Source organism: Microcebus murinus, chromosome 30 (assembly GCF_040939455.1).
Source record: "Microcebus murinus isolate Inina chromosome 30, M.murinus_Inina_mat1.0, whole genome shotgun sequence".
Classification (NCBI taxonomy): domain Eukaryota; kingdom Metazoa; phylum Chordata; class Mammalia; order Primates; family Cheirogaleidae; genus Microcebus; species Microcebus murinus.
In genome coordinates, this window is record NC_134133.1 from 6,223,839 (window position 1) to 6,249,468 (window position 25,630).

At 44.6% G+C, this 25,630-nt stretch overlaps 1 protein-coding gene across 2 annotated transcripts in view; it reads right to left on the reverse strand.

Moving 5' to 3' along the window:
* Window positions 1-25,630, reverse strand: part of PTPRG (protein tyrosine phosphatase receptor type G) — a 699,041-nt gene that overhangs the window by 143,260 nt on the left and 530,151 nt on the right. For both annotated transcript variants that reach the window (XM_012748370.3, XM_012748369.2), the window contains exon 7: window positions 5,733-5,890. In XM_012748370.3, coding sequence (XP_012603824.1) covers window positions 5,733-5,890 — 158 coding nt within the window. The remainder of the gene's footprint in view (window positions 1-5,732; window positions 5,891-25,630) is intronic.

The following is a 25,630-nucleotide window of genomic DNA, read 5'->3' on the forward strand; positions in this document are numbered from 1 at the left end:
GTCCGCGTGACTCTGTTTTGCATGATCTCAGCCACTTCATGACACACACACACACACACACACACACACACACACACCCACCCCCGAGCAGGATTGATGGCAAGAATAACACTGTGGTAGAGAAATTGAATTCGTTGATAGTAGAAGTGCCCAAACAATTCCCTTTAGCTGACCCCACAGCCATTCCATACAGGGCACCCAGCCCCGGCGACATAAATCTATGCCTTATTCTGCACTCTGAAAAGAAACCACCCATGCCCCAGCACAGAAAGCACTGGAAGCACAAACAAGATGGCAGGCACAGAGAGAAAATGTTCTCCACCTCCCAAAGCTTCCATTCACCTGACCCTTTTCAAACAAGGGTAACAAACACGGTTGGATTTATCTTTACTTTAATACAACTAATGAAGTCCTTACCATTTAGTAAAAATAAATGAAAGTTTTTATTTCCATAATGTTAAATTGACTCTTAAACTTTCGAAGGGAAAGTGTAAAACATCTCTTTCTTTTTATCCCTGCTTGGGGAGTTGTAATTGTGGTTCAACTGGTGCTGTTTCAAGAACAATTTTAACCTTGAATTGCAAATGTGTTGGCTGGAAGTGTATATAAATCACTTCAACTTAGTTTTTATTACAAAAGTATTACAGAGAATAATTAGTTTTTAATCTGTCGGTTCGAATCAAAGGAGAGTTGAAATTTATTCACGCCACTCATGCGTGGCAGGAGCTGCTGTCCCCAGGACCTGGGCAGGGGACCACTGTGGATGAAGGGAAGAAAGGAGAAAAATCCAAGAGCAATATGATTATGAGCCATTAAAAGGCTGATACACACAATATTTTAAGGGGTGGGCATATAATAGCAATGAAACAAAACCAGAGTCCATTATTCGTGCAATAAGAAAGCCAAGGAAAAGCATTAGGAACTAAAATGTATCACCTAAGGTCATGGAGTGACTTCAGCTCCATCACACATTTGAAGGATGACAGGCTAGGCTCTGTTTTGCTGCCTCATTATTAAACCAGACAATAATGATGGGATATTAAATTCTCAATAGCCTGGAGCATCCAAAGTTTTACTTACTGAACCATAGCTGCAAAAATGAAATCTGAGAAGAGCTAGCAAAACGCATGGCCATGTCCATCCTGCAGTTATGGTATTTCATGAAGGCAATTTAAGGACTTAACCATAATGAACAACAAAATCTCTCTCTTTTGGATTAACGATGGCATCGTCACCACCATTTAAGAACCTTCTTTATTCACATGCACTGCACACTCTGTGATGGAACAGAAACTTCCTGAATTGAGTGACTCACCAGTCGTTGTGGCTTTGAGATAAATCTTTAAGAGCTCTGACAGCTGGTAGCCACACGTGGCTATTGCATTTGGAAATGTGGCTAGCTGCATGTTGAAATGATACCATCATGGCTCTATTGGGTTAAATAAACTATAGTATTAAAATCAAGTTCACCTGTTTCTCTTTTCCTTTTTTTAAATGTAATGTGGGTTTTATTTTATTTTTTTAAAAGATATTTGATATAATTTATTTTTAATGTGTTTTTATTTTTTATGTTAGAGACAGGGGTCTCACTCTTGCCCAGGCTGGTCTCGAACTCCTGAGCTCAAGCTATCCTCCTACCTCGGCCCCTCAGAGTGCTAGGATTATGGGCATAAGCCACCATGCCTGGCCTCTTTTCCTTTTTTAATATGACTATTAGAGACTTTAAAATGATGTATGTGGCTTGTTTTATTACCACTGGATAGTGCTGCCCTAGAAGCTTGGTTATTTTTCAATAACAGCAATAAAAAGCCCACCTAAGTATTTCCCAAGTACTTCCTGTGGTACCAGGTGCTAGTCTAGGTGTTTTTATTATTACCATCAACATTTGCAGATGAGACAACTGAGGTACCAGGTAGAAAAATGAGTAATCTGGCCAAAGAATGAAGCCATGAAACCCAGGCAGTTTGCCTCCAAAGCACATCTTCATAACACCAAAGAGCTGCTCTACTCTTTCCAACAGAGATACCTTTGGTTTAAGAGAGTCATGCAAATAAATTTTTCTGATCCACTCCAGCTTCCTATTAGGGAAAAAAAAAAAAATCAAATGCCCAAAGGGAAATCAACTGGATGCATTCAGACTTATTTACTGCCTTTTTAATAGTACCCCCAAGAAGCACTTTAGTAAAATTCATGCTGGGGAAAATTATAGGCAGTGCCATATTTTAACCTAAAAGCAGCAAACAGTCCTGGCAAGGGAGGGTTGGGTTAGCTGGCAATGGGCAAAGAACCATCATCTGAGAACCACTGTTCTAGAATAAAACAAATCCCAGGACACTGGATACAAGTCAAGAGTGTGTGCTAACCACTATGGTTTATGGAACAAGCTCTCGTGTTCACTGTGGGCAGGCACCCACGCTGGACCAGAGAGAAGAGAAGAAACAAGAGACTTTAGGGGAGGAATGAAGGACTAGGAATGTTTTCTTTCTGATAGAAGAACTGCTCGGCTTTCCCGAGTTGGCTGTTGGCCTTTCTGAGACGAACATTCTGTGCTAACTTCAGAAAGAATGTTGGCAGGGTCAGGGTGGGATAATGCTTGGATGGCTAACGCTTTCCTTTGCCAGGGCGGACACAGCCGTGACCTCTACGATGCTGGCCAGCAATGATCCAGTTTGGCCAAATGAACATGGGTTGTTTCCTCCCTTGGAAGAGAGAGAGAGGGACGTAGGAAGCAGTGTCTGATAAAGCCAAGTGTTCTCCGAAGATGGTTTATAGTAGAGAAACTGGAAAGCAAATAGGATTAGTTTATTTCTTTTCTATTTTCCTGAAAATAGAGAAAACTCTTCCATTATTTCTTCTTGAATGTATGGATGGCAGAGAGTGGGAAGCTAAACAGATCTTAAGAAAGCACTTTTTCAGAGCCCCAGCTACCAAAATGGGGCTCAGAATGCTTCTGTAATTGACGAGACATGCAAGCCCCAAATTCTGTCTTTTGTTAGAACCCACCACGGCTCTGGAGCTGCAATGAAACCTTGTCAATGTTAATGGTCCCTATTTCTTTCCAGTTGATCAACTACTGTGTTTCCCCGAAAATAAGACAGAGTCTTATATTTATTTTTCCTCAAGACAACACCCTAGGGCTTGTTTTCAGGAGATGTGTTATTTTTTTTTAAGTACGGTACAGCAATCTACATTTATTCAAATAGAGTTAAGTCGTCTTCTTCTGGAACATCATCATTACTCTCCAAACCCCAAATTCCATTCTGAATGTCTTGTGACTATTTCCTTTAGAAGAACTGGCCCCAATCTCTGGTGTTGAGCCATAGAGCTCTCATGGGGTAGATGAGAAGGGCTGCTGGTCTTCTTTCCTGCTCCGAGACGAAATGCATAGGTTGTGCAGTTGCGCTGTGTAGCCATGCCCATCACTAGGGCTTATTTTCATAGCCACGCCCAGCACTAGGGCTTATTTTCATAGCCACGCCCATCACTAGGGCTTATTTTCGGGGTAGGGCTTCTACTGCGCAAATGCTTAGAAATCCTGCTGGGGCTTATTTTATGGGGAGGTCTTATTTTCAGGGAAACATGGTACTACCCTTTGCTTCTCCTCTCACCTGGCATCCAGCAAAAAAGGTGCCCAAACCTGTACTTCTTAACTCCATTATCTTAAACATTAAAATCCTCAAAGACAAAAACATTTATCTTAATTGACCAAAAGGAGCCTTAAAAACAAAACAAAAAACAAAACAAAACAAAACAAAAACAACCCTCTCACCAACTCTGTAGATAAAAATATTTGGACTGTCATTTTATTTTTTTAAATAAAACCATGTTGACTTCACTAGTAGGAAGAAAACTCTTTCCTCATTTCAACATCTTCTTAAGGCTGGCAGATCCTGTTCAGAAACCAAATCACCAAGCCCTTCCTTTTTCTCCAGAGTGGAATTAGAAGAAGAAAAAAAAAATCTCAAAGGAAAACGAGTGCCAGCAGCGGTGAGGCCAGATAAATCTATTTAGCCTGGCCCCAACCTACCTACCTTTGTTAGCAGGATAAAGTGTCTCTCTTGCCCCTCCCTCCTTTTAGACAACCTGTTCCATTTGTCCCTAGAAGGGCAACCCTGGATGTCTTAGGAGGCCACCTGGTACCTCTGATGACTCAAGACCCAAGGCCAGCCAATCTGGTGGCTGGCCAACATCTATTCATACCTGTCTCCTTGAACACTTGTCACTAGACCCAGTTTACTATCAGCTGGTAGCCAGCCCTTGTAACTAGTATTAGAGCAATCATATTAGGGGGGGAGTGTCATTCCTATGAAATGCCCTGATATGAACCTGGTTAATGGCTCAAATCTACTTTCTTACAAATCCTACCTATTGTGCCTGGGTCTATTTTGCAGAATTTTTCAGAAGAAATCTTGCTTTTTCTAACTCAGTACATGCTAAATTTTGGACAGCTAATATAACCCTTCTAAGAATTCTCCCCTTCCATCTATTAAATCCTCACACGGTGACTTTTAAAGACCCCTCATCTCCCTGACAGTTCCCCTTCCTCTCACATATCTGAACCCCATCTGCGTTTTACCAATTCCCACCTAAGGTTAGTGTTCAGCCTAAATCCTGCCTTCCTGTGACATTTGCTCAGGCCACACTCAGAGAAGCAGTACAGGACAGCGCTCAGGAACGTGGGTTTTGGAATCAGACAAACCCAGGCTTGGTTTCTGGCTTTGTCATTCACCAACCATGAACCTCCGGGCGTGGTACCCAATCTCCCCATGCAGTGACGTCCTCTGTGAACCACGGTAGCGTGACACCCGTCTTTCAATGCTGTTTTGCCACTGACTCAGTCGACATGTGTACAGTGCTTAGTGAAGAAGGGCTTGGCACACAGAAGAATCCAATCCATGGTATGTTTTATTTCATTTCTTTATGTACCCAAATCTCTCTCTTTTCTGAACTGCGGGCTGGCTTAGTGGTCTTTGGGATCAGGCACGATGGCTTGGTTACCAGCTATATGGCCTTGTGTCTCTTGGTCTCCTCTATAAAATGGGGGTGCAAATAGTACCTACCTTGTAAGGCTGCTCTTCATGAAGATTAAATGGTGAACGCATATAAAGAGCTTAGAAGAGTCTCTGGCACTAGATGCCATCATTGCACACTTTAATTATTATCCTCTCCTAAGACAGAATACTTAATCAACATATAATTTTATTACATTTGAGATAGGGTCCCATGCTGTTGCCCAGGCTGCTGGGGTGCCATCATAGCTCACTGCAGCCTGGAACCCTTGGGTTCAAGTGATTCCCCTCACCTCAGCCTCCTGAGCAGCTATGACTACAGGCATGCACCACCATGCCTAGCTAATGTTTTTATTTTTTTTTTGTAGAGATGGGGGTCTCACTATGTTGCCCAGGCTGGTCTCGAACTTTACAGGCTCAAGCGATCCTCCTGCCTCGGCCTCCCAAAGTGGTAGGATTGCAGGCATGAGCCACCGCGCCTGGCAGTATCTAATGCCATGCCTGCAATTTCCCTCAGCTGGTTAATTTGCAACTGAGAAACCGTGTCTTAGATTTTACAATTCTTGGGTTCAAAAACATGTTTGTTGGAAAGACGAAAGCAATCAGTGAAGAGCAGAGTGTCAAAAAATAAAATAAAATCCACACTGGTGTATTCTAGCAATGGTAGTTCAGTTGACACAAAACAAGCGAGCACGGAAGTCCCGTTTGAGGAAGAATGTCTACCTGGTGGTAGGAGATGGGGACGGGTCTCCGGAAAACTATCCACTCCACGATCTCGCTACACGGCGGGGTGGTCAAAGAACCTGTGTACCGGTAATAGCTGCCCAGGGACGCGGGCAGGAGGTCCCGGAGGACGAAAGGATCCAGGAAGGTCTCTTTCTCTGTTGGGGGAGAAAGGGAAAAGAAAAGCACACTGGTAAGTCGCACCATGCCGCAGACGCACAGTCAAGCATCGCAAGCCTTATGTTTGTTTACATCCTGGGAAGCCTAGCATTTGGCGGTGGGAGAGACTCAGAAAACAAAGCCGCATTTCTCAGGGTGTGTTCTCAGCACTCAGCACCACATTATAATTCACAGAAAACAGGTTCCATGATGAACACCGCCAGGTACCATGACCTTTCCCTCCCCGCTCCCCAGGAAATAGAACACTCTAGCATAGTCGAGGCTCTGAAAGTCATGCAAAAAAAGAAACAGGCCTGACTGTGTTTAACCCACCCCTTCCCAATCTCGTTTCACCATAGAACTCTTCTCTAGCACCATGAACTCATAATCCATGGTACACATTTGGGGACATAACGAGGTCATCACTGTAAAAAGAAAAATGTCGGGCCACTGGTGATGTGCAATACCAGACCTGGCTATGTGTCACTATGATTCCACCCGAGCCTCATCCAGATCTAAGTGAGACCCAACCAAGGCACAATCCTGAACTTGAAAAAGACAGCCCCAGAAATAGGCTGCTGCTTTTTTTTTTTTTTTTTTTACAAAAAATAGAGTTATCTCCCCTTAAAGGGAAGAAGTGACCGTTAAGCTGAGACACAACGATGTCATGGAGTGGGTTAGTGTCTGCCCAAGGTCACGCAGCTCCCAGGAAGCGAAGCTGGATGTGCATCCTGGCACTTTGACAGCAGACACTGCATGGTTCTGACATGACATTCATTAGGTGAAAATTAAATAGGAGCAAAAAGGTGAAGAACAACATTTTAGGTAGCAGGGACAGCATGTGCAAAAGGCTTGTGGCAGAAGGAACAGTGTAAAAGAGAAGATTACTACGGCTACTGTCTTATAATGCTCCCAAGCAGGCTCAGAGATCAGCCAGCTTCCTTCATGAGTCAGAGAAGGTTCTAGTCGCTGAATGCATTCTCCAGAGATCTAGCCCTGAATTTAAATCTGGGATTCTCTCTTCATCCTTGTTAGGTATATAACAAGACTATCAGGGTCCCACTAATGGGTTAACTTAGCTCCTAAGTGGGCTTCCACCATGGCTTCCAGAACATTCCTAGGCCACCTCAGGACTCTAGTGACTGCCCAGGCACACCTGTGACTATAGGAATATTCCTCCCAAGCTTGATGCCTCCTCTCTCCTCTGCTACCTTCCACGAAGAACAACCAGCACAGATGTTTGGGCAAATGTGTACCACTGCACTCTAAAAGTCTAAGCAACTGGGGGATAATGCAAAAACCCCAACAGAAATCAACTAGAGTAGAATAATTAAAATTTCAATTTCCTTTTGGAAGAGATTAGTTGAGCAAGACTTAATATTTATTTAGCTTTTCGTATATGCCAGGCACTTGTTTGAGAATTCATAAGCTGCAAACATTTAAACAGCCCTTACTATAGGTGCCAGGCCCTGTTCTAAAAGCTTTATAAAGATTAATTTATTTAGTAACTTAAAATAGTTCCATGAAGTTAGTTCTATTATGATCCTCAAATTATAGAGCTGGGATACAAAAACCAGGTAGCTGAGTTCAGAATGCAGGATTTCGTTATTTACTTCACTATGTTCTCCTATTTTACAGCTCCATGAAGTATGTACTTTGAATACTCCAATTTTACAGATACGGAGATCAATGCACAGAGAGGTTAAGCAACTAGGGTCAAGTTCAACAGCGAACGGCGGAGTAAAAGCAGTTATCCATGAAGCTCACGGTCCCTGGCTGATTCCCACACAGGCTTTTGATTCATTTTTCTAAAAGGAAAAATTTCCTATTAACTGATCAACGCAAAAGTCTTCAAATCATAGGGTTCTCTAATCAAAATGACAAAAACAGTTTCTGTCAGACAAAAGGCTGCAAATAACGGAATCACCCCTCCGCCCACTGGCAAGTCTGGGCTTTAATTTAAACCTGGTCACCAGTGGCCCTAATGACAGGGGAAATCTCTGCAAACGTGCTTGGCTGCAAGTGGTCTGGCCGGGAGGAGAAAATATTTTGGCCTTTGCTTGCACTCTCTGGGCTGTGTCAATAGTCAACCAAAGCTCCAGCCATCAGAGGATGCACGCAGGCTTGGCCACCACCAGCTGCAAAACTGCCACCTGCACGTCTCCCTTGTGTTGTAGGTGAACTCAGCGTCATGTAGCAACACAAGGACCTACCTGCCTTAGGATTAAGGGCTCCAGCTGGATTGACTAGAAAATCTGAGGGGTTCTCCCCAGGGGGCCTGACCCAATATTAGGGTTGCAGTTACACCGTGTATGCCAACAGGAAGCGCCGAGACAATCCCTGCAAGACCCCAGGAGCCAAGCCCCCATCTAAAGCACCCACTCTTAGAAGCATCTTTAGCCTTAAAGAACATAAAAAGAGAAAGCAGAGACACCTGCCCCACCAACAGGAGACTAGACTTCAAAGGGGAACGCTGATTCAGCAGGATCAAGACTCTTAAGCAGGGGCCCTCAAACTTTTTAAACAGGGGCCCAGTTCACTGTCCCTCAGACCGTTGGAGAGTGCGCACTGTGGGCCTGGGACGAGACGGCTGCTAAGCAGGACAGGCAGCGGCGGCAAAAACACCCGGTCCTCGGCGGGTTGCATGTGGCCTGCAGGCTGTAGTTTGACGACACCTGCTCTTAAGTGACTTCTTCTTCTTCTTTTTTTAGACATAGTCTCACTCTGTTGCTTGGGCTAAAGTGCTGTGGCATCAGCCTAGCTCACAGCAACCTCAAATTCCTAGGCTCAAGCGATCCTTCTGCCTCAGCCTCCCAAGTAGCTGGGACTATAGTCATGCCCCACCATGCCTGGTTAATTTTTTTTTATATATTTTTAGTTGGGCAATTAATTTCTTTGTATTTTTAGTAGAGACGGGATCTCGATCTTGCTCAGGATGGTTTTGAACTCCTGACCTTGAGCGATCCTCCCACCTTGGCCTCCCAGAGTGCTAGGTTAAGTGACTTCTTGTATGGGCTCATGATTTGGCAGGCACTGATGGAACCCCCAAGCCTGACCCCTACTGCACGTGCAGAAGGACTTCCGGAGGCAGGTTCTGGCTTTCGGTGATTAGAGAACAAAGTCAGACCTGTGGGCTGGGTAGACTGGTGTCGGGTAGGGGAGGAGGGCCTGGCTTCACTGCTTCTTCCTCCCTCCATTATCACCGTCACTGGATCTGAGGACTCTGCAACCTGCAATGGCCTTAGACAGCCCCAGCTCATTGGCTTTTGCAGTCAAAGAAGCGTTTCTTCAAACAAAATCCTGCCTGGGAGCCCAGGAACTCAAATGGCTGAAAGTGCAGCCACTGTGGTTGAAGCTGAATTGGGGACTCCTTTGAAAGCCACCAATTTAGTCTAATTCTTTAATTTTAGGGATAGGGAAATGGAAGACCAAAGTGAAACAATAGATCCAAGGTCAAAGATATGAGGAGTACGCAAAGACTTGCATGGGATTCTTTCTTTAAGGAAATCACCAAGGCTTTATAACAGTATGCCTGGAGAGCAGCTTCTCAGACTGCCTGAGTTCAAATCCCAGCTCTACCACCTGTGAGCTGTGTGAGCTTGGGCAGGCTATTAAACCTTCCTAGGCTGCTGTGAAGATTAAATAAATCAATACAAGAAAAAGGTTCAGAAAGACCCTGGAACACAGTATACATCTCATAAATGATAAATATTATTCTTATAATTATTATTACTTTTGTTATTGCTGTTATTATTTCTCTAAACCACCAAGGTTTTACCATGTGCTTCTTTTAATATTTTGTGCATATGCCTTATTTCTTTTTGTAACTGGACTACTAGTGCCTTAAAGGTATACCATGTCGCTATATTCTCCATCAGCATGACCGATATAGTATAGGTTAGAATTTTCTTTGCCAAAGCTCTAGCATGGGCTCTGAAACCAACTGACATTTAAAGGCTGTGTGACGTTGGGCAAAGACCTTAACCTCTCTGAGGCACTTTCACTTTCTGTGAAATGGGGATAAGCAGAGTATTTACCCCCACTGTTGCTGTGACAATTGAGCGAGCTAACAGACGTAAGGGGCTTACGTCTGCACAGTACCCGGCCCACTGTAAGCCCGATTTATTAAGGCAGCACTTGGCTGAGAGCAAGCCCGGCTGAGTTACATGCTGGCTCACTTTGGGTGTTAAGGCAGGGAATAGCAAATGTTCTCTCTAAAACACTAGATAGCAAATATTTTAGGTTTTGCAGGCCAAAAGGCAAAATCGAAGATGTTATGTAGGTACTTAAATAGGAAACACACTTCCACAACCTTATTAAGCATATTCAAAATGCTAATAATAACTGAGTACAATTTTCAAAATATATGTCTACTTAATGAGAAGAACAGAATTCTTTTTGGGTAGGAATAACATCTCACTGAATTAGAGACAGAACACACAAACTTTTCTTAGCTCAGGAACATATGGAAATAGGCAGTGAAATGAAGTTGGCCCCGAGGTCATATTTTGCCCACCCCTATTTTAACACAAGTGTTGGGGAGGGATCACAAGGATTAAAAAGTCGCCGTGATGGGCACAGCCAGACTTTTGGGGGAGGGAATGGTACTACATGTTCAGGTGCTGCCATCCTCATACAACACTTTCTTTCGTGAACGTGAACAATATATATTATAGAATTAACTCTTGAGTTGTTTTTGCCCCCTTGGGTTTTTGTGGTTCCAATTAAACATCAGTTTACACTGATCTTTCTGAAAATTCCATTTCCTGCTCAGTCCCATAGGCAGTGCTCAAATGACCAATGGGGTGCTCAGAATGCTTAATTATAAATTAGAAGCAATTTTAGAAATGGTAGACGTATATTTTTAATACCGTCCATGAAGCCAGCTTAAGCCATATGGGCCTCAGCTGACCAGATTCAAGGCTGGGAGGTCCTCAGTACAGCCAGTAGAGAACTTCTCAGTTGAAAACTTAAACTCTTCCATTAAGAAAATCTTAATAGGCTGAACGTGGTGGCTCACGCTTGTAATCCTAGCACTCTGGGAGGCCAAGGTGGGAGGATCGCCTGAGGTCAGGAGTTCAAGATCAGCCTGAGCAAGACCAAGACCTTGTCTCTACTAAAATTAAAAGAAAAATTAGCCTGGCATGGTGGCATGTGCCTGTAGTCCCAGCTACTCAGGAGGATGAGACAAGACAATTGATTCAGTCCAGGAGTTGGAGGTTACAGTGAGCTATGGTGAGGCAATGGCACTCTAGCCCAGGGCAACAGAGAAAGACCCTGTCTCAAAAAAAAAAAAAAAAAAAACAACAACAACAAAAAAAGTCTTAATAAATGTAGATATTATAAAACAGGGAGAAGTACTAGGGGTATGCTCCCTGGATTGGAATCCTAACTAGTCTACTTAAAGACTGACCTAATACAAGTTATTTAATGTCTCTGTAACTGTTTCTCATCTGTAAAACGGGATAACAGCAGCACCCACCTCCTAAGGAGGTTCTGAGTACTAAATGAGTTAACAAAGTAAAGGGCCCAGGAGAGTGTGTGGCACATAAGTGCTTGTTAAATAAATCTTTTCATAAAAGGGCATTGTGACTCCATGCCCATCCCACCTTCAACTTTCATCCTAATTAGTGATTTGAATTCAAAACATTCTTATCCCAGCCACTTACTGGTTAAGAAAAATATTTGAAACACTCTACTTATACCACCATTCATTCTATTATGCCATAATAAGCAAGTACTGTGCATAACTACATAAAAGAATTGAAAAGGAATGACTCTCGTATTCCACTTCCCAGGATCTCGGGTGCTGTATGCAGACAATATTGTATTTTAATAATTAATTGTTCATCAAAGAAAAAGATGAGGAACAGGGATGCTAAATTCAAAGTTATTCAAATTGCAAAAATGAATAATGTATGACTTTTATATTAAATACACACTGTATTAAGTAGTCTACATTTCACCCAACTCTGTCTTTCATTTTTAAGCATTTTGAACGACAATATGAATAATCAGTTAGGGGAGGTTTATTTAGAAAAAGAAATACCTTATTTGAATGCAAACGGATTATAGCTGAAGATGATTAAATTTTCTTATCAATTAGGAAATTTTGTATGAGGGCTTTAAAGTCATGGTCAACCACTAAACCCAGCGCAGGCCAGTTATCCTTTGAGTTTCCTTTCAACATTAAATTATATCCGGCTGATTCTGTTCAATTTCTTATTTCTGATAGCTGTGCCAGGAGGCAATTTTTAATTAAAGAAAATTTGAAAGATTCAAACATGCATAATTGGATTAAAAATGTGATCATTAAAACATTAGATGATAATCAGCTGATTGATTGCATTTTTCAGTGTGTTAATAACCTAATATTTTCAATGCTTCGGTTATATAGGGAAAAGGAGAGCTCTTTATAAAACACGATGAACGATCAACTAATAGAAGAGACCTGTGCAAGTAATCAAGAATTGTGGGGAAAAAAAAAGAATTGTGGAATTATACTGAACACTCACACATACATGCGCGACAATGAACAAAGTAGTACGCTGGAAGGTGTTTGCCCAGAATGTGGTAGTTTATAGTGGATAAAAATCTGCAGTATATCCCCAAAACAAGAGACCCACTAATTTTAGGGAAGGGTATGAGAGCCCAGGCTTCTAGTTTTAGCACAATAATTGTTTCATTTCCTCAGGGTTTCCCCCAATTTTTTTTTTTTAAGGAAAAGCGATTAACTTTTCTTTAAATGCTTAGGATTGCTGGGGCAGGACTGGCCTTCTGCTTGTATTGGGAAGGGAGGGAGGTGGGAAGAGGTGATAATGGAAAGAATTAGGCATAAGTCACTCTAAATGGAGGAAAGATTTATGACTGTGCTGTTCAGTCTTCAGCGTGCATGCAAATCACCTGGGAAGCTCGTTAAAATGAAGATTCTGCTCTGGCAGGTCTGGGGTGAGAGCTGAGATTCTGCATTTTTAATGATGTTGATGCGGGTGGTCTGAGGACCACCCTCGACTAGCGAGTTCGTACAAGGACTATTATCAATGGGCTCCTTACACCCTCTGCAGCCTCATCCACTTCTGCCTTCTGATTCTTAGGTCTAGCCACACTGGCCTCTCTGTTGGCCCATGAGCACCCTACCCCAGGCCCTTTGCACTGGCTGCTCACACTGCCTGGAATGCTTCCTGGCTGGTTTCAGACCAAACACTTTGCAGCTGCTGACAACTTAGTCATATATGAACGACCCCATTTCTCAATGAGCTCTACCCTGACCACTGTTCTGAAAATACCAATTTCAAGAGCAGAATCATAGAGAAGGAAGCATTTGATTAAAAACCTGAAGGCAGTGAGGAAGTAAAACACGTGGCTACCTGGGGAAATGAACATTCCAAGTAGAGGGAAAAGCCACTGCAAAGGGATTCTGCCTGGCACGTGGCTGGAGCGAAGTGAACAAGAGGGAAAGAAAGAGGAAAGGTTCAACAGCCCCAAACTTCACAGGTTCAAGTGGGGAAAACCAGCTGCCGGAAAGCGCCGTTAGTAATTTGGCTAAAAATTATGCAGAGGCTACTGAGTGGAGTGAATCACCAGACATGGAGTCAGCAGCTCTGGGTTAAGTCTAGACCTGCCATGAATGTTGCTTGACACCTGGGAGGGTCTCAGCTCTGACAGCCCACCGGTTACAGGAGGGCTTGCCAAACACAGGCGTGGGACATGGTAAATCAGGAGGAAATAAAGAGTCTGACGGTCAGAATCCAGAGGTTTTAGGACTGTAGCACCCAGAGAGCTTCAGGGAGGTGAGAAAGTATTATAATTAAGAAGATTATAGGCCGGGTATGTGGCTCACACCTGTAATCCTAGCACTCTGAGAGGCTGAGGCAGGTGGATCGCTCGAGGTCAGGAGTTCGAAACCAGCCTGAGGAAGAGCAAGATCCCGTCTCTACTATAAATAGGAAGAAATTAATTGGCCAACTAATATATAGAAAAAAAATTAGCTGGGCATGGTGGCATATGCCTGTAGTCCCAGCTACTCAGGAGGCTGAGGCAGTAGGATTGCTTGAGCCCAGGAGTTTGAGGTTGCTGTGAGCCAGGCTGATGCCACAGCACTCACTCTAGCCTGGGCAACAAAGTGAGACTCTGTCTCAAAAAAAAAAAAAAGATTATATAATGAAGATGGTAGCTGACGCCTCCCAGAGAGAGCCCAGAAGGAGTTAATTTTATGATCTAAATACAAGCAAACATACTCACTCTGTATAACTGGATGGTGATTATCAGAGCATCTCAACTCTCGGCCATCAATGAGGAAGATGAAAGGGGAAAAGACAGGGCAGGGGACAGGGCTGTCCTGTTTGTGAGTGCAGCCATCTGCCCCAAGTCCTCATGGTAAGTGATTTTTAAGGAACAAGCACTAGTCAGAGGTTATAATGATTAGTTGATCCTGGGCAAATCACCCAGAACCACAGACAACTGCTGGATCCAGAAAGTTCTAACACATTTTACAAAAGGAGGTTTAGAGAGGGAAAGAGAGTGGACAAAGGCCACACACAGTGACATGGGAGGGGCAGCTGGGTGTCCTTGACACCCACCGTCCTACCACCTCATTCTGGAGCCCTGGGCTCTAAGTTTCTCACTTGCAGCTAATGTAAACATGATTGGGTAAGGGAATCTCACTGAGGACTGAAATTCTCTCTGTTATTTTAACATAGAACGAATTCTGACACTGCCCAGCTTAAATCTTCCAGTGGCTTCTCACTTCATTTAGAACACAATCCAAACTCCTACATGGCCATGGCCAGGAGGCCCTACATGATCTGTCCACCCCTGCCGCCTATCTCTCCCTGTTGACCACCCACCTGCCGCACCTTGCCGTTCCCTCTGCCTAAAATGCGGATCCCCTCTTCCATCTGGGCGATTCCTTTTCATCCTTCAGGTCTTGGTTCACATGTCCTCATCCTGAGTGCCTGCCCTGACCAGCCCATCTCAGTATGCTGCCTCTGCTACCACCTGTCTATAGCATACCCACTTCACTGCCTTGCTAAGAGTTCTTTACTGTCTCTTCCTCAAGAGCTTGATTATTCCACGAGGGCAAAGACATGCCTGTAAATATATCCAGCAGCTGAAACACTTCCCAGAACACAGTAGGTGCCTAATAATCATGCGAAAAGAGAATGGAGAAGCAAACGAGCACAATAGCAATTGGCATATTTTAAATAACCGATAAATCCTAGATACTGTATTCACCATCAGTCACAAGATGCATCATTATTTCAAATACCACTAATAAAGGCAACACGTTGCTAATTAAACAATGATTTGCTATCAACTCCAAGATGCATTCTAATTGTAGAGCTGTTAAAGTAGAGTCACAGAATTGATGAACTAGGATATTGATACGACTCAACAGGACTCAAAGCATAGGGTCCCATCCGCTAAGTCTAGAAGCAGCAGAGCCTAGGGCTCATTTGATGTGATCGCAGAGCAGGACGACCCTAAGGCCACGTGGCACAGCACACTGACTCTCATCTCTATACTGACTGTGCTCTCCGGCCTCAGTTTACCTTTCACCAACCTTTCACCCCAGGACTCCATTCTGCGCTGTGGGATGTGCCTCGGTCCACCTTTCACCAGTTCACACTTAGGGTGCCAGGCACGGCTGTGGCTTTTCTCGAAAGGAGGCCCTGTAAGCCCAGGAAGGAGGCATCCACATCGATGAGGGCTGAGAACGCACCAGGTCTGGGTTGTACAGACCTGGGTCTCGCTTACAGGCAGTGCGACTGGTTAAACCAGGGCTCCTCAAACTTTGTAAACAGGGGGTCAGGTCACTGTCTCTCAGACCGTTGGAGAGTGCGCACTGTGGGCCCTGGACGAGTCAGGTGCTAAGCAGGACAGGCAGCGGTAGCAAAAACACCCCGAGGGCCGAAGAAATGTGCTACGCAGCCCCCATGTGGCCCTCGGGCTGTAGTTTGACTACGCCTGGGTTAAACAGTCTTGCTGGCAGGCTGGAGGCTGAGACAGCAGGAGAACCATGCCTCCTGCCATACCCTCAGCACCCAACACACAGCTTTAGAGAGCAGATCCTTTATATACGGCTGAAAGAAATTGATCAAACAGAGTCACTAAGTAACTCTAAGACAAAAGTAGGATAACAATGGCCCACAGGCCAAATCTGGCCTAGTGCCTGTTTCGTGAATGAGGTTTTACTGGAATACAGCAATGCCTGTTTGTTTATACATTGCCTGTGGCTGCTTTCAGGCCACAACTGCAGAGCTGAGTATGTGCAACAGAGAATATATGGCCAACAAAGCCTAAAATATTAGCTGTCAGCCCACTTATGGAGAGAGTTTGCCAACCTCTGCTTCTACATCAAGGGCAGGGTATTTAACAAAGAAGGCCAGGTGTGGTGGCACACACCTGTAGTCCCAGCTACTTGAGAGGTTGAGGCAGGAGGATCACTTGAGCCCAGGAGTTTGAGACCAGGCTGGGCAACATTGCTAGCAATAAGCAATCTGATTAGAGCATAAATAGGGCAAACTACACATAGAGGTAGAGGTGTGGAGCTTATTTTTGCATCTGAAACACTCTTCACCTCCAGCAGAGGATTAAATGCATGCCTCCTGGCCTTCCCTACAGGCAGAGGCCAGAGGAAATCCCAGAGGCCTACATTTGGGCATGAATAACTATTGTCGTGGTGTGGTATGAGCAGGGGTAGCTTGGGAGGGGGAGAAAGCCGACCTGATTAAACAAGATTCCCATCAAGCACCTGGCAGGCATGCTCCAGGGTCATGGCAAAGCCACCCCATGTGGTTCAAAGACATCTAACCTCCTTGAACTTTATGAGTGGCTTCAATGACCGAGTGTGGAACTGTGACTTAAGGGTTGATGTTTGAATGAAACCTATGTTGACATTAATATTTCCAAAGAGAAAGTACATAAAGATCACAGTCTTGTCGACAATTAAAGAAATGAACATGACATTGAAATGATACTGAGTCACATAGTAACAAAAACCTAACTCAACAGTTGTCATTGATTGTCTTTCTCCCCCAAGGGGTTCTGGTGGCCAGAACTGACATGAAGTGTACATTCTTTTTGCTTCCTTTTGACGCTCAGTCAATGACCTAATTCACAAAGGAGAAACCAAGGTACTTAAGAGCTAAGTGATTTTGACAACAATCAGGAAGTCAGCTGTTGCTGGAACTGATAAGCTGGCCCAGTAGAGTGGACAGAAAACACATTTCAGAGCCGAGTACAACTGGGTTCAAACCCTTGCTCGACTGCACAGCTGGGACAAATTAGCCAATCCCTCTGATGCCTCAGTTTACCCATTCTTAAAATGAGATTAAAAATGCTCATCTCCCTGAGTTGCTGCTGCAATTAAATAAGAGTATAAATCTATAACACACAGGCAAGGTTAGGGACACAGAGAAGGGTTAAGAGTTGAGAGGCTGCTGCTTCTTTCTTTCATGTACCTCTTGGTTATCTGTCCACTAACTACCCTTCTCTCTGATCTCAAAAGGACTGGCTACCCCAGAGCATTTTTGTCATCATCATCTTCAACATTTTATTTTTGTATCATACCACTAAGTCAAGCAACATACATTCTATTTCTTTTTTGAGACAGTCTTACTCTGTTGCCCCAGCTAGCGTGCTGTGGCATCAGCCTAGCTCACAGCAACCTCAACTCCTGGGCTCAAGCGATCCTCCTGCCTCAGCCTCCTGAGTAGCTGGGACTACAGGCACGTGGGCACCATGCCCGGCTAATTTTCTCTATATATTTTTAGTTGGCCAATTAATTTATTTCTATTTTTAGTAAAGACGGGATCTCGCTCTTACTCAGGCTGGTTTTGAACTCCTGACCTTGAGCAATCCTCCCACCTTGGCCTCCCAGAGTGCTAGGATTACAGGCGTGAGCCACCGTGCCCAGCCCATACATTCTGTTTCAACAGCCAGGTGGTGAGGGTGGCAGGACTCAGAGCTCCCCAATCATCTCCTGTCATTGCAAGGTCCCCATGCTCAAGTCGACATGTGACAATGATAATGACAATGATGGGCCGGGATGGTGGTAACAGCTGACAACTGAGCACTCACCAAGTGAGCACTCACCACGGGTCAGGCACAGTTAGGTACAGGAAGTCATTGAAACCTCAGGATAAACCAGCTAGGCTGATGCTGTTATCACCTCATTATACAGCCGAGAAAACTGAGCCCCAGAGAAGCCAAGCGCGTTGCCCTGGTTGCACAAGTTGTCAAAAGCAGACCTGGGCCGGGAGCAGTGGCTTACGCCTGTAATCCTAGCACTCTGGGAGGCTGAGGCGGGTGGATTGCTCGAGGTCAGGAGTTTGAAACCAGCCTGAGCAAGAGCGAGACCCCGTCTCTACTATAAATAGAAAGAAATTAATTGGCCAACTAATATATATATCTAAAAATTAGCCGGGCATGGTGGCACATGCCTGTAAGTCCCAGCTACTTGGGAGGCTGAGGCAGAAGGATTGCTTGAGCCCAGGAGTTTGAGGTTGCTGTGAGCTAGGCTGACGCCACAGCACTCACTATAGCCTGGGCAACAAGCGAGACTCTGTCTCAAAAAAAAAAAAAAAAAAAAAAAGCAGACCTGGCATTCAACCCTGATGCCTGTGCTCTTGGCCACTAGGCAACAGTGCCTCTCCTATGATAGCCAGGTGACATTTGCATGGTGTGCAGGCAGGGTCAGAGGAGCACGCAAGGTACCTCCAAGTACTTTTGTGTAGACAAAGGATATATTTTTAAACTCTATGCTTCTTACGTCCCATTCAATCAGCCAGGAAAAAGGCATTTCCTTGGATTTCCACCAGCCCATTCCAGTGATAAAATACTGACGAAGAAGCTGGGCCGAATGAGAACCAGCCTCAAATTCAAATCTAACCTCAAAGGAATCACTTTTGATGTCTTTTTACGTCTTAACGTTATTGTTAACCATACTATTAGCGATAAAAGTCGCACATTATCCCATTTCCTGGCTATGAAAAGAAATGGAAATAGCTCACGTCTAGGGTGGTGGTTTAGATACACTGAAATCCCGGAAACTGTGGAAATGGCTTAAGTGTGCCTGTTTCTAGAAGATTCTGAGATCAAAAGTGTTCAGATAAGCATCAGCCCTTCCTGGATTCTTAACAGACATGAGCCAATTAGCCGAGATCAGTGTGCTGCATATTTATAGCACACTTCAGGAAAGTTCCACGTAATTAAATGCCGGAAACATAAACTTCAAACGGGAAATTTTGTCGCATGTTAAGATGTTCAAAATTGTCAGTGAGCTGCAGATAATAGAACATTGGGTTTCCCATTCAAAGGAGGAATATGATTTGAATGATTTCTTTAAGTTAAACATTAAAACAGAGCCTTCATTAACTCAGTTGAAACACATTTGGATTATGTGATGATCAAAACTGAAGCCTAGGCCGGGCGTGGTAGCTCACGCCTGTAATCCTTGCACTCTGGGAGGCCCAGGTGGGCGGATTGCTTGAGGCTGGGAGTTCGAAACCAGCCTGAGCGAGACCCCATCTCTACTAAAAATAGAAATTAATTGACCAACTAAAAATATATATACAAAAAAATTAGCCGGGTGTGGTGGCACACGCCTGTCCCAGCTACTCGGCAGCTGAGGCAGGAGGATCGCTTGAGCCCAGGAGATTGAGGTTGCTGTGAGCTAGGCTGATGCCACGCACTCACTCTAGCCTGGGCAACAAAGTGAGACTCTGCCACAAAACAAAACAAAACAAAACAAAAAAAACCTGAAGCCTACCTTGGTGAAGTCTAGCAAATGGTAAGTAATGACCTGAGCGGGTATTTACATTGTCCCAACATAAACACATCACTGGGTGAGGGCAATATTATTATTAGTAGAGCTCTTACAATTGCTACAGTTTAGATGAGGCAGGGCTGACAAACTTTCCATAAAGGGCCAGAAAATCAATACTTAAGGCTTTGCAGGTTAGAATTTCTGTCACAGCTACTCAACTCTGCCATTGCAGCCCAAAAGTAGCCATAGACAATATGTAAACAAACGAGTGTGGGTGTGTTCCAATAAAACTTTATTTATAAAAACAAGCAGTGGTCCAGATTTGAGTCAGAGATTACAGCTTGCTGACCGCCAATTTAGAGGGCACTAGATACATGCCAGGTACCCTTCCTTCTCTGTTTTCCCTGTCCTAATGTATTTAGCAGTAATACTCAAGTTCCCTCAGAAACTCAGGGACAAAGAGAGTCAGCAATTGGTACAGGATCACACAGCTCTTGAGTTGGAGAGCTAAATGCAAACCCAGTCCAGGCTGAACTCTGCAGCATTGATCTAGAATCTTCATTTAGTTGTGTTCTTGAGAGTCAAATTTCAAGCAAAAACATAACAAAATTCCATGTCTTTAAAAGTATTCCATAATGCAGACTTTTTGGAAAAGCTTGTTCCAAAGGAAAGTCCAACTGCTTATTTGTGTGAACACGAGATTACTTTGCATGCAAATAACATCAGTCTTTTTAGCACTAAGATGGCAAGGGCCAAAAAAAAAAAAAAAAAAAAATTCTGCAGGAGATTAAATTTACCCAATTTAGGGACAAGGGAAATCTTGTTCATTTTGTCCTTAGCACCTTGACTAGCACTTACTAGGCACTCAATGGATGGAAGGATGGATGGACGGACAGACTTTACCACGATAGGAGTTCAAAGTTCACATACACAAAACAGGCAAGAACCCCTCAAACTGCATTCACTCACATCTGCTCTATCTTCTTGCTGCTGGGTTATAATGACACAAGACTACCATGTCTGCCTACTGGATTCATTTTTTTTTCCCCAAAAGTCCCTTGTTCTATGATTGTCTTGTCTTCTTCTTCCAAAGTCCCCACAAGACGTTTTCAGAAACTTGAGCATTTAGCCTAAGATAGTTTATTTCATGATCTTAGACCCCCAGGACAGTCACAATGGTGCTGGAGTGACAATGACAGATTATGGTCCTGTTAAATGTGCTCCTTCAATAAACCCTGTATGACGAGCCTCAATCAAAACAGAAATCCATGGGCAGGGATCATGGCAGAGAACAGAGCGGGAGACGGCTTACGAGTAACAAGGGCCAGTTTGAAGTCACGAGGACCTTGGTTTGACTCTGGGCTGGGTCACTTCTTAAGGTGTGGCCCTTGGGCAAGTCACCCGGCCACTGCCTGCTAGAATCGCCTTTCTGAACAACCCTCAGAGGGTTCTAGAGGGGTCGGTGATGCCTGGTGGGCCAATCAGACGCTTAGCCAGTGCCCAGCAAGTGAGCGCCAGCACAGAAGCAGGGAGGGGCCTTCTGTCTTTTGACTTGTCCCCTGCCACCCCATCCCCTTTGTTTCTGATTTCCTTTTTCTAAACTCCACAAGGAGATATTTTGCTTCCAAAGTCACTGCTTAATGATACAATTCCAAGGCAGCCACAGTTCTTTCATTGGCCTGCAATCAATTTGCAGAGAGAACAAACAGCTTGTCAGGGGTAGTTATGTTAAGAAGTTTTTAAGAAAGTGCTGTCACTCCCCTCTTTGCTTGCTGTGAGGCCACTTGGTACACGATGCGTCCCAGAGGAACGCGCGCTGTCTGAATCTCTTACTTTCTAACCCTAATCGTTGTCTTCTTTGATTGTGAAGTCGAACACCCAGGCAGAAGGGTGTGCACTGTAGAGAAATAATCCTGAAATGAACCCTGGTGTGTGACCCCCCACTCAGAAGAAGAGGAGACCAGGCCACCCCTCCCTGGGCCAGGCCCTGGCCACTCTGCCATCCTGCCCTTAAGAAGTAATCGCCAGCCTCATTTTGAAAGAATCATTACTTTGCATTCCTTTTATTAATAGTTTTACCACCTGCATGCACATTCTTGAGCAATACAGGTTGGGTTTTTGCATTCTTTTAACTTGATGTTGAAGCATACACAATGTCTTCCACAGAATCTTGCTTTACTTGCTCAATCTAGGGATCTCGGATGCACCTATGTTGTTGAGTGGCCGTTCTTTCGCTCGTAGTGAAATGACTCCGTCACGCTGTATTTATTCAGCCTGCTAATGAGGGGCGTCGGAAGCATTTCCGGGTTTGGGCAGTTAGGACATGCAATGCTACAAACATTCCTGTACATAGCTCTTGGCATGCTTACATCTGTCCCTTCTGTAAGGGACACACACAGGAGTGGGACTCCTAGATCAACGTTACTAGATACTGCCGAACCGTTATCTAAGGAGTGGTCATACTAAGTTATCTGCCCAACAGTGACGTATGAGAGTTCCTGCATTCTTATCTTGCCAACGCTTAACACTGTCGGGAACTTTATTATTTGAGCCTCTGCTGCACGCTGCTAGATTTTGTTTTTAAGCTTTGTGGCTATAACATCCTTGAGAAATTAATGTTTTTTATATATAGGCTATTCTTTCATTTACAAAGAGTCAAATGCACAAATCTAAGGGAACGGATGGGTAAATTTGTACATACCTATGTAATCATTCTCCAGATCAAGATATATTTAATACATTTTTATCACTCAAGATTAATTCCCTTGGGTTCCTTCTCACCAAATACGCCAACACCCCACTATTGTGACTTTTACTGCCATGGGTTAGTTTTATGGATGGACCTGTTCTTGAACTTCGCATAAGCAGAGTGATGCAACGTGGGCTGTTTCATTTTTGCGTAAATCAGTCGTTCATTATTTTTAATTGCTGTATAATATTCCACCATATGGATATTCCACAACTTGTGTGTCTATGCTCCCAGTGATGGACTTTTGGGCATTTCCAGTTTGGAGCTATTGTCACCAAAGCTCATATGTAACAAATCTTTTGTGGACATTTTCCCTGGGATAGTCCTACGCATGGAATTGGTGGCTCAGAGGGACGGCACGTATGTGACACTGGCAGAAATGGGCACAAGGCCTTCTGAAGGGGCTGTGTTATCCACACCTTCCTGCAAGGCTGGCTTCTTTTTCAACAGTGTATCTGTGGCAAGTGGTACAACACTAGCCATGTAAGATGAAGGCCACCCACTGCTTTAGAAGGTATTCAGAAGTGTACCAGGTCTGAGACCCTTCCACGTTACTCTTTATTGTGGACACCTGAGTCGCAGCAGGTGGAACAGAGAAAAGAACTGATGTACAGCTTCTTAAATAGTTCTTACCACGGGTCTGAAAACTCTTGGCCGGGCAGACAATACATATTTGCAAATTTATTTCTTCTCTTTCTGCTAGAGGCCTGCAGTGCCTGTAGCTATTCTAGAACTTTGTCCATAGATTCAGCAAGGAGATGATGAGTGTCACAGGACTGGGAGAAAAAGGCGGAGGGTGGGGGGCACCCCCAGAGGTGAGCCCATTGAATAAACTAGTCACTCAGAGAAGCTATTTCTGCAAGGAAACTGTTGATCTTGTCATAGTCCCAACTTCCAGTGCTGAGTTTTGACAAGAAAAGCTTGCAAGAGCCTCATTTTGTGACATTAATAAAAGGGTGTTCTCAGGTGATAATGTATTTGGTCGTTCACTGATAGCTTTTCTTGAAAGGGCCCAGGAGGGAGGACAGGGAGAGCAGCCGTCCAGCTCTGACCGGTGGAAGATTTCGCTGTGTCTGAGGCGATTTCTAACCATCCCCGTCACATTTTCTCTGAAAGAAAAAGAAGATTCCCTGTGCCTCGCTAAGGCAGTACATCCAGGGGAGAGGAACGTGATGGTGAGAATTGGAAAAAGAGGGACAAACAGACAAAACTCAACAACCAAACAATTGCCACTGGCAAAATTCCTTTCAAGAATAGAAAAGAGGTCTTTTTGTTGTTGTTAGACAGTCTCACTCTGTTGCCTGGGCTAGAGTGCTGTGGCATCATCCTAGCTCACAGCAACCTCAATCTCCTGGGCTCAAGCTATACTCCTGCCTCAGCCTCCCAAGTAGCTGGGACTACAGGCATGCGCCACCACCATGCCTGGCTAATTTTTTCTATATATTTTTGGTTGTCCAGCTAATTTCTTTCTATTTTTCGTAGAGTCGGGGTCTCGCTCTTGCTCAGGCTGGTGTCGAACTCCTGAGCTCAAGCCATCCTCCTGCCTCGGCCTCCCAGAGTGCTAGGATGACAGGCGTGAGTCACTGTGTCCAGCTAGGTCTTAATGGTCACGTTGTTAGAGACACTTCCAACCCTCTGGTCTGAGTCAGGTCTGCTGCTCCGCACACGTTGATGTCACTGTGTGCTTAACCACGTGTCTCCCCCAAGAGCCTATCAACACAGTGAAGGGGAGTCCACGTCCCCAACGCTTAGCCTTGTGGTGTCCTTAGATTAGGCACCCAATGACTGGCCCAAAGTAACCAGCATTGCTTGTGAGCATCTCTGAACATTTTAAAAGTGAGGAGATCCGGCAGAAGAACCTTTGGGAGCATGAGCAGGAGGATGTCTTGGAAGGAAGACACGGAGCTCTGTGCCAGTCACAGAAGAGCATCCCTGGGATGAGACCTTTCTTCTAGAAACATCTTCCCTCAGGAGGGTCATTTAGCTGACAACAGCCTGCGGCACCTGCACCTCCAGGATCCACCAGTGTCCATACTCAGGCTGCTCTTCTGGAATGTTTCAGCCAACCCAGGGCGCCTCTGGGGGACAGTCTTTGCTCTGGGGTTCTCTGATAGCCTGGCCAAGGCCTCCTTAGAGCCGCCTTCAGCCAATGCTCCCAGCGCCCCTCTGTCCTTTTGAGGGTGTCAGAGTCCTTCCCTGCTGAGAATCTCTCTTGCCCTTAAGATGCCCCCTGGCGTCTGCTGTACCAGGACCCCACTGACCAACGGCCACCTACGGTCGGCAGGTATGACCGCGCTGCTTGCTGCTGTTTCAGCTGAAGGAACATTGAAAAAGACATTCTTCCTTTTTTTTTTCTTAAAAAAAAAAAAAAAAACCTCACTTAATGAGAAATTAACATTTGAAGATACAACTCCCAGAGCTGAAGAAATAAAAGCCATTTCTGAAGCGCAACAGAAATCCATATTGATTTTTCTCTTTACACATCTCTGTCATCCTTCCCAAGCAGGAGACTCTGTGAAGGGCGCAATTATTTATGTCCCTTCAAATTAACAGATCATTCAAATCCCTCATAGGACCTTCGACTGAAAAAGCTTACAGTGCCAATAAAAGTTTTTTTTAAAACTATTTCAAATGTCTATCCCATTCTGGAAGAATGACAGACTCCTACTCCTTTCTCTTCCCAACCAAAGCAAAACTCGTGTGGGCTTGAGTTCCTCTTCGCCTCCACCCGATTTTATATTTTGATATTTTCACTTATTGATGTTCACTTGATTCCATCACTTGCCTAGTATTTGCTGAGCACCGACTGTTCGTCAGGTACAGCGGGCCACAGAGACACGGCCTCCCGCCCTCACGAAGCTGACACTCCAGTAGGTGACACGGCAGCGAATGGACAAACATGTCACTCCAGACGTGTTTAAGTTCTTTGAAGAAACAAACTCGGGGCGATGTACCAGAGTGATGGAAGCGGGCAGGGGCGAGTCACTGCACAGGATAACTGAGAAAGAACTTTCCAAGGAGGCAAGATCTGACCTGAGACCTGAAGGCATAATAAGAGGGCGACACTCTCGGTACAAGCGAGGGAGGAGTTGTCCCAACAGAGGAAACAGCAGGTGCAAAGGCTGGGAGAGGTGGCACCAGGCAGGCTGGAGGAAGAAGAAAGCAGCGCTTCGCCTCCATTCTAGGCCCATGAGGGCTGGCCTGTGTCTACATTTTATTTTT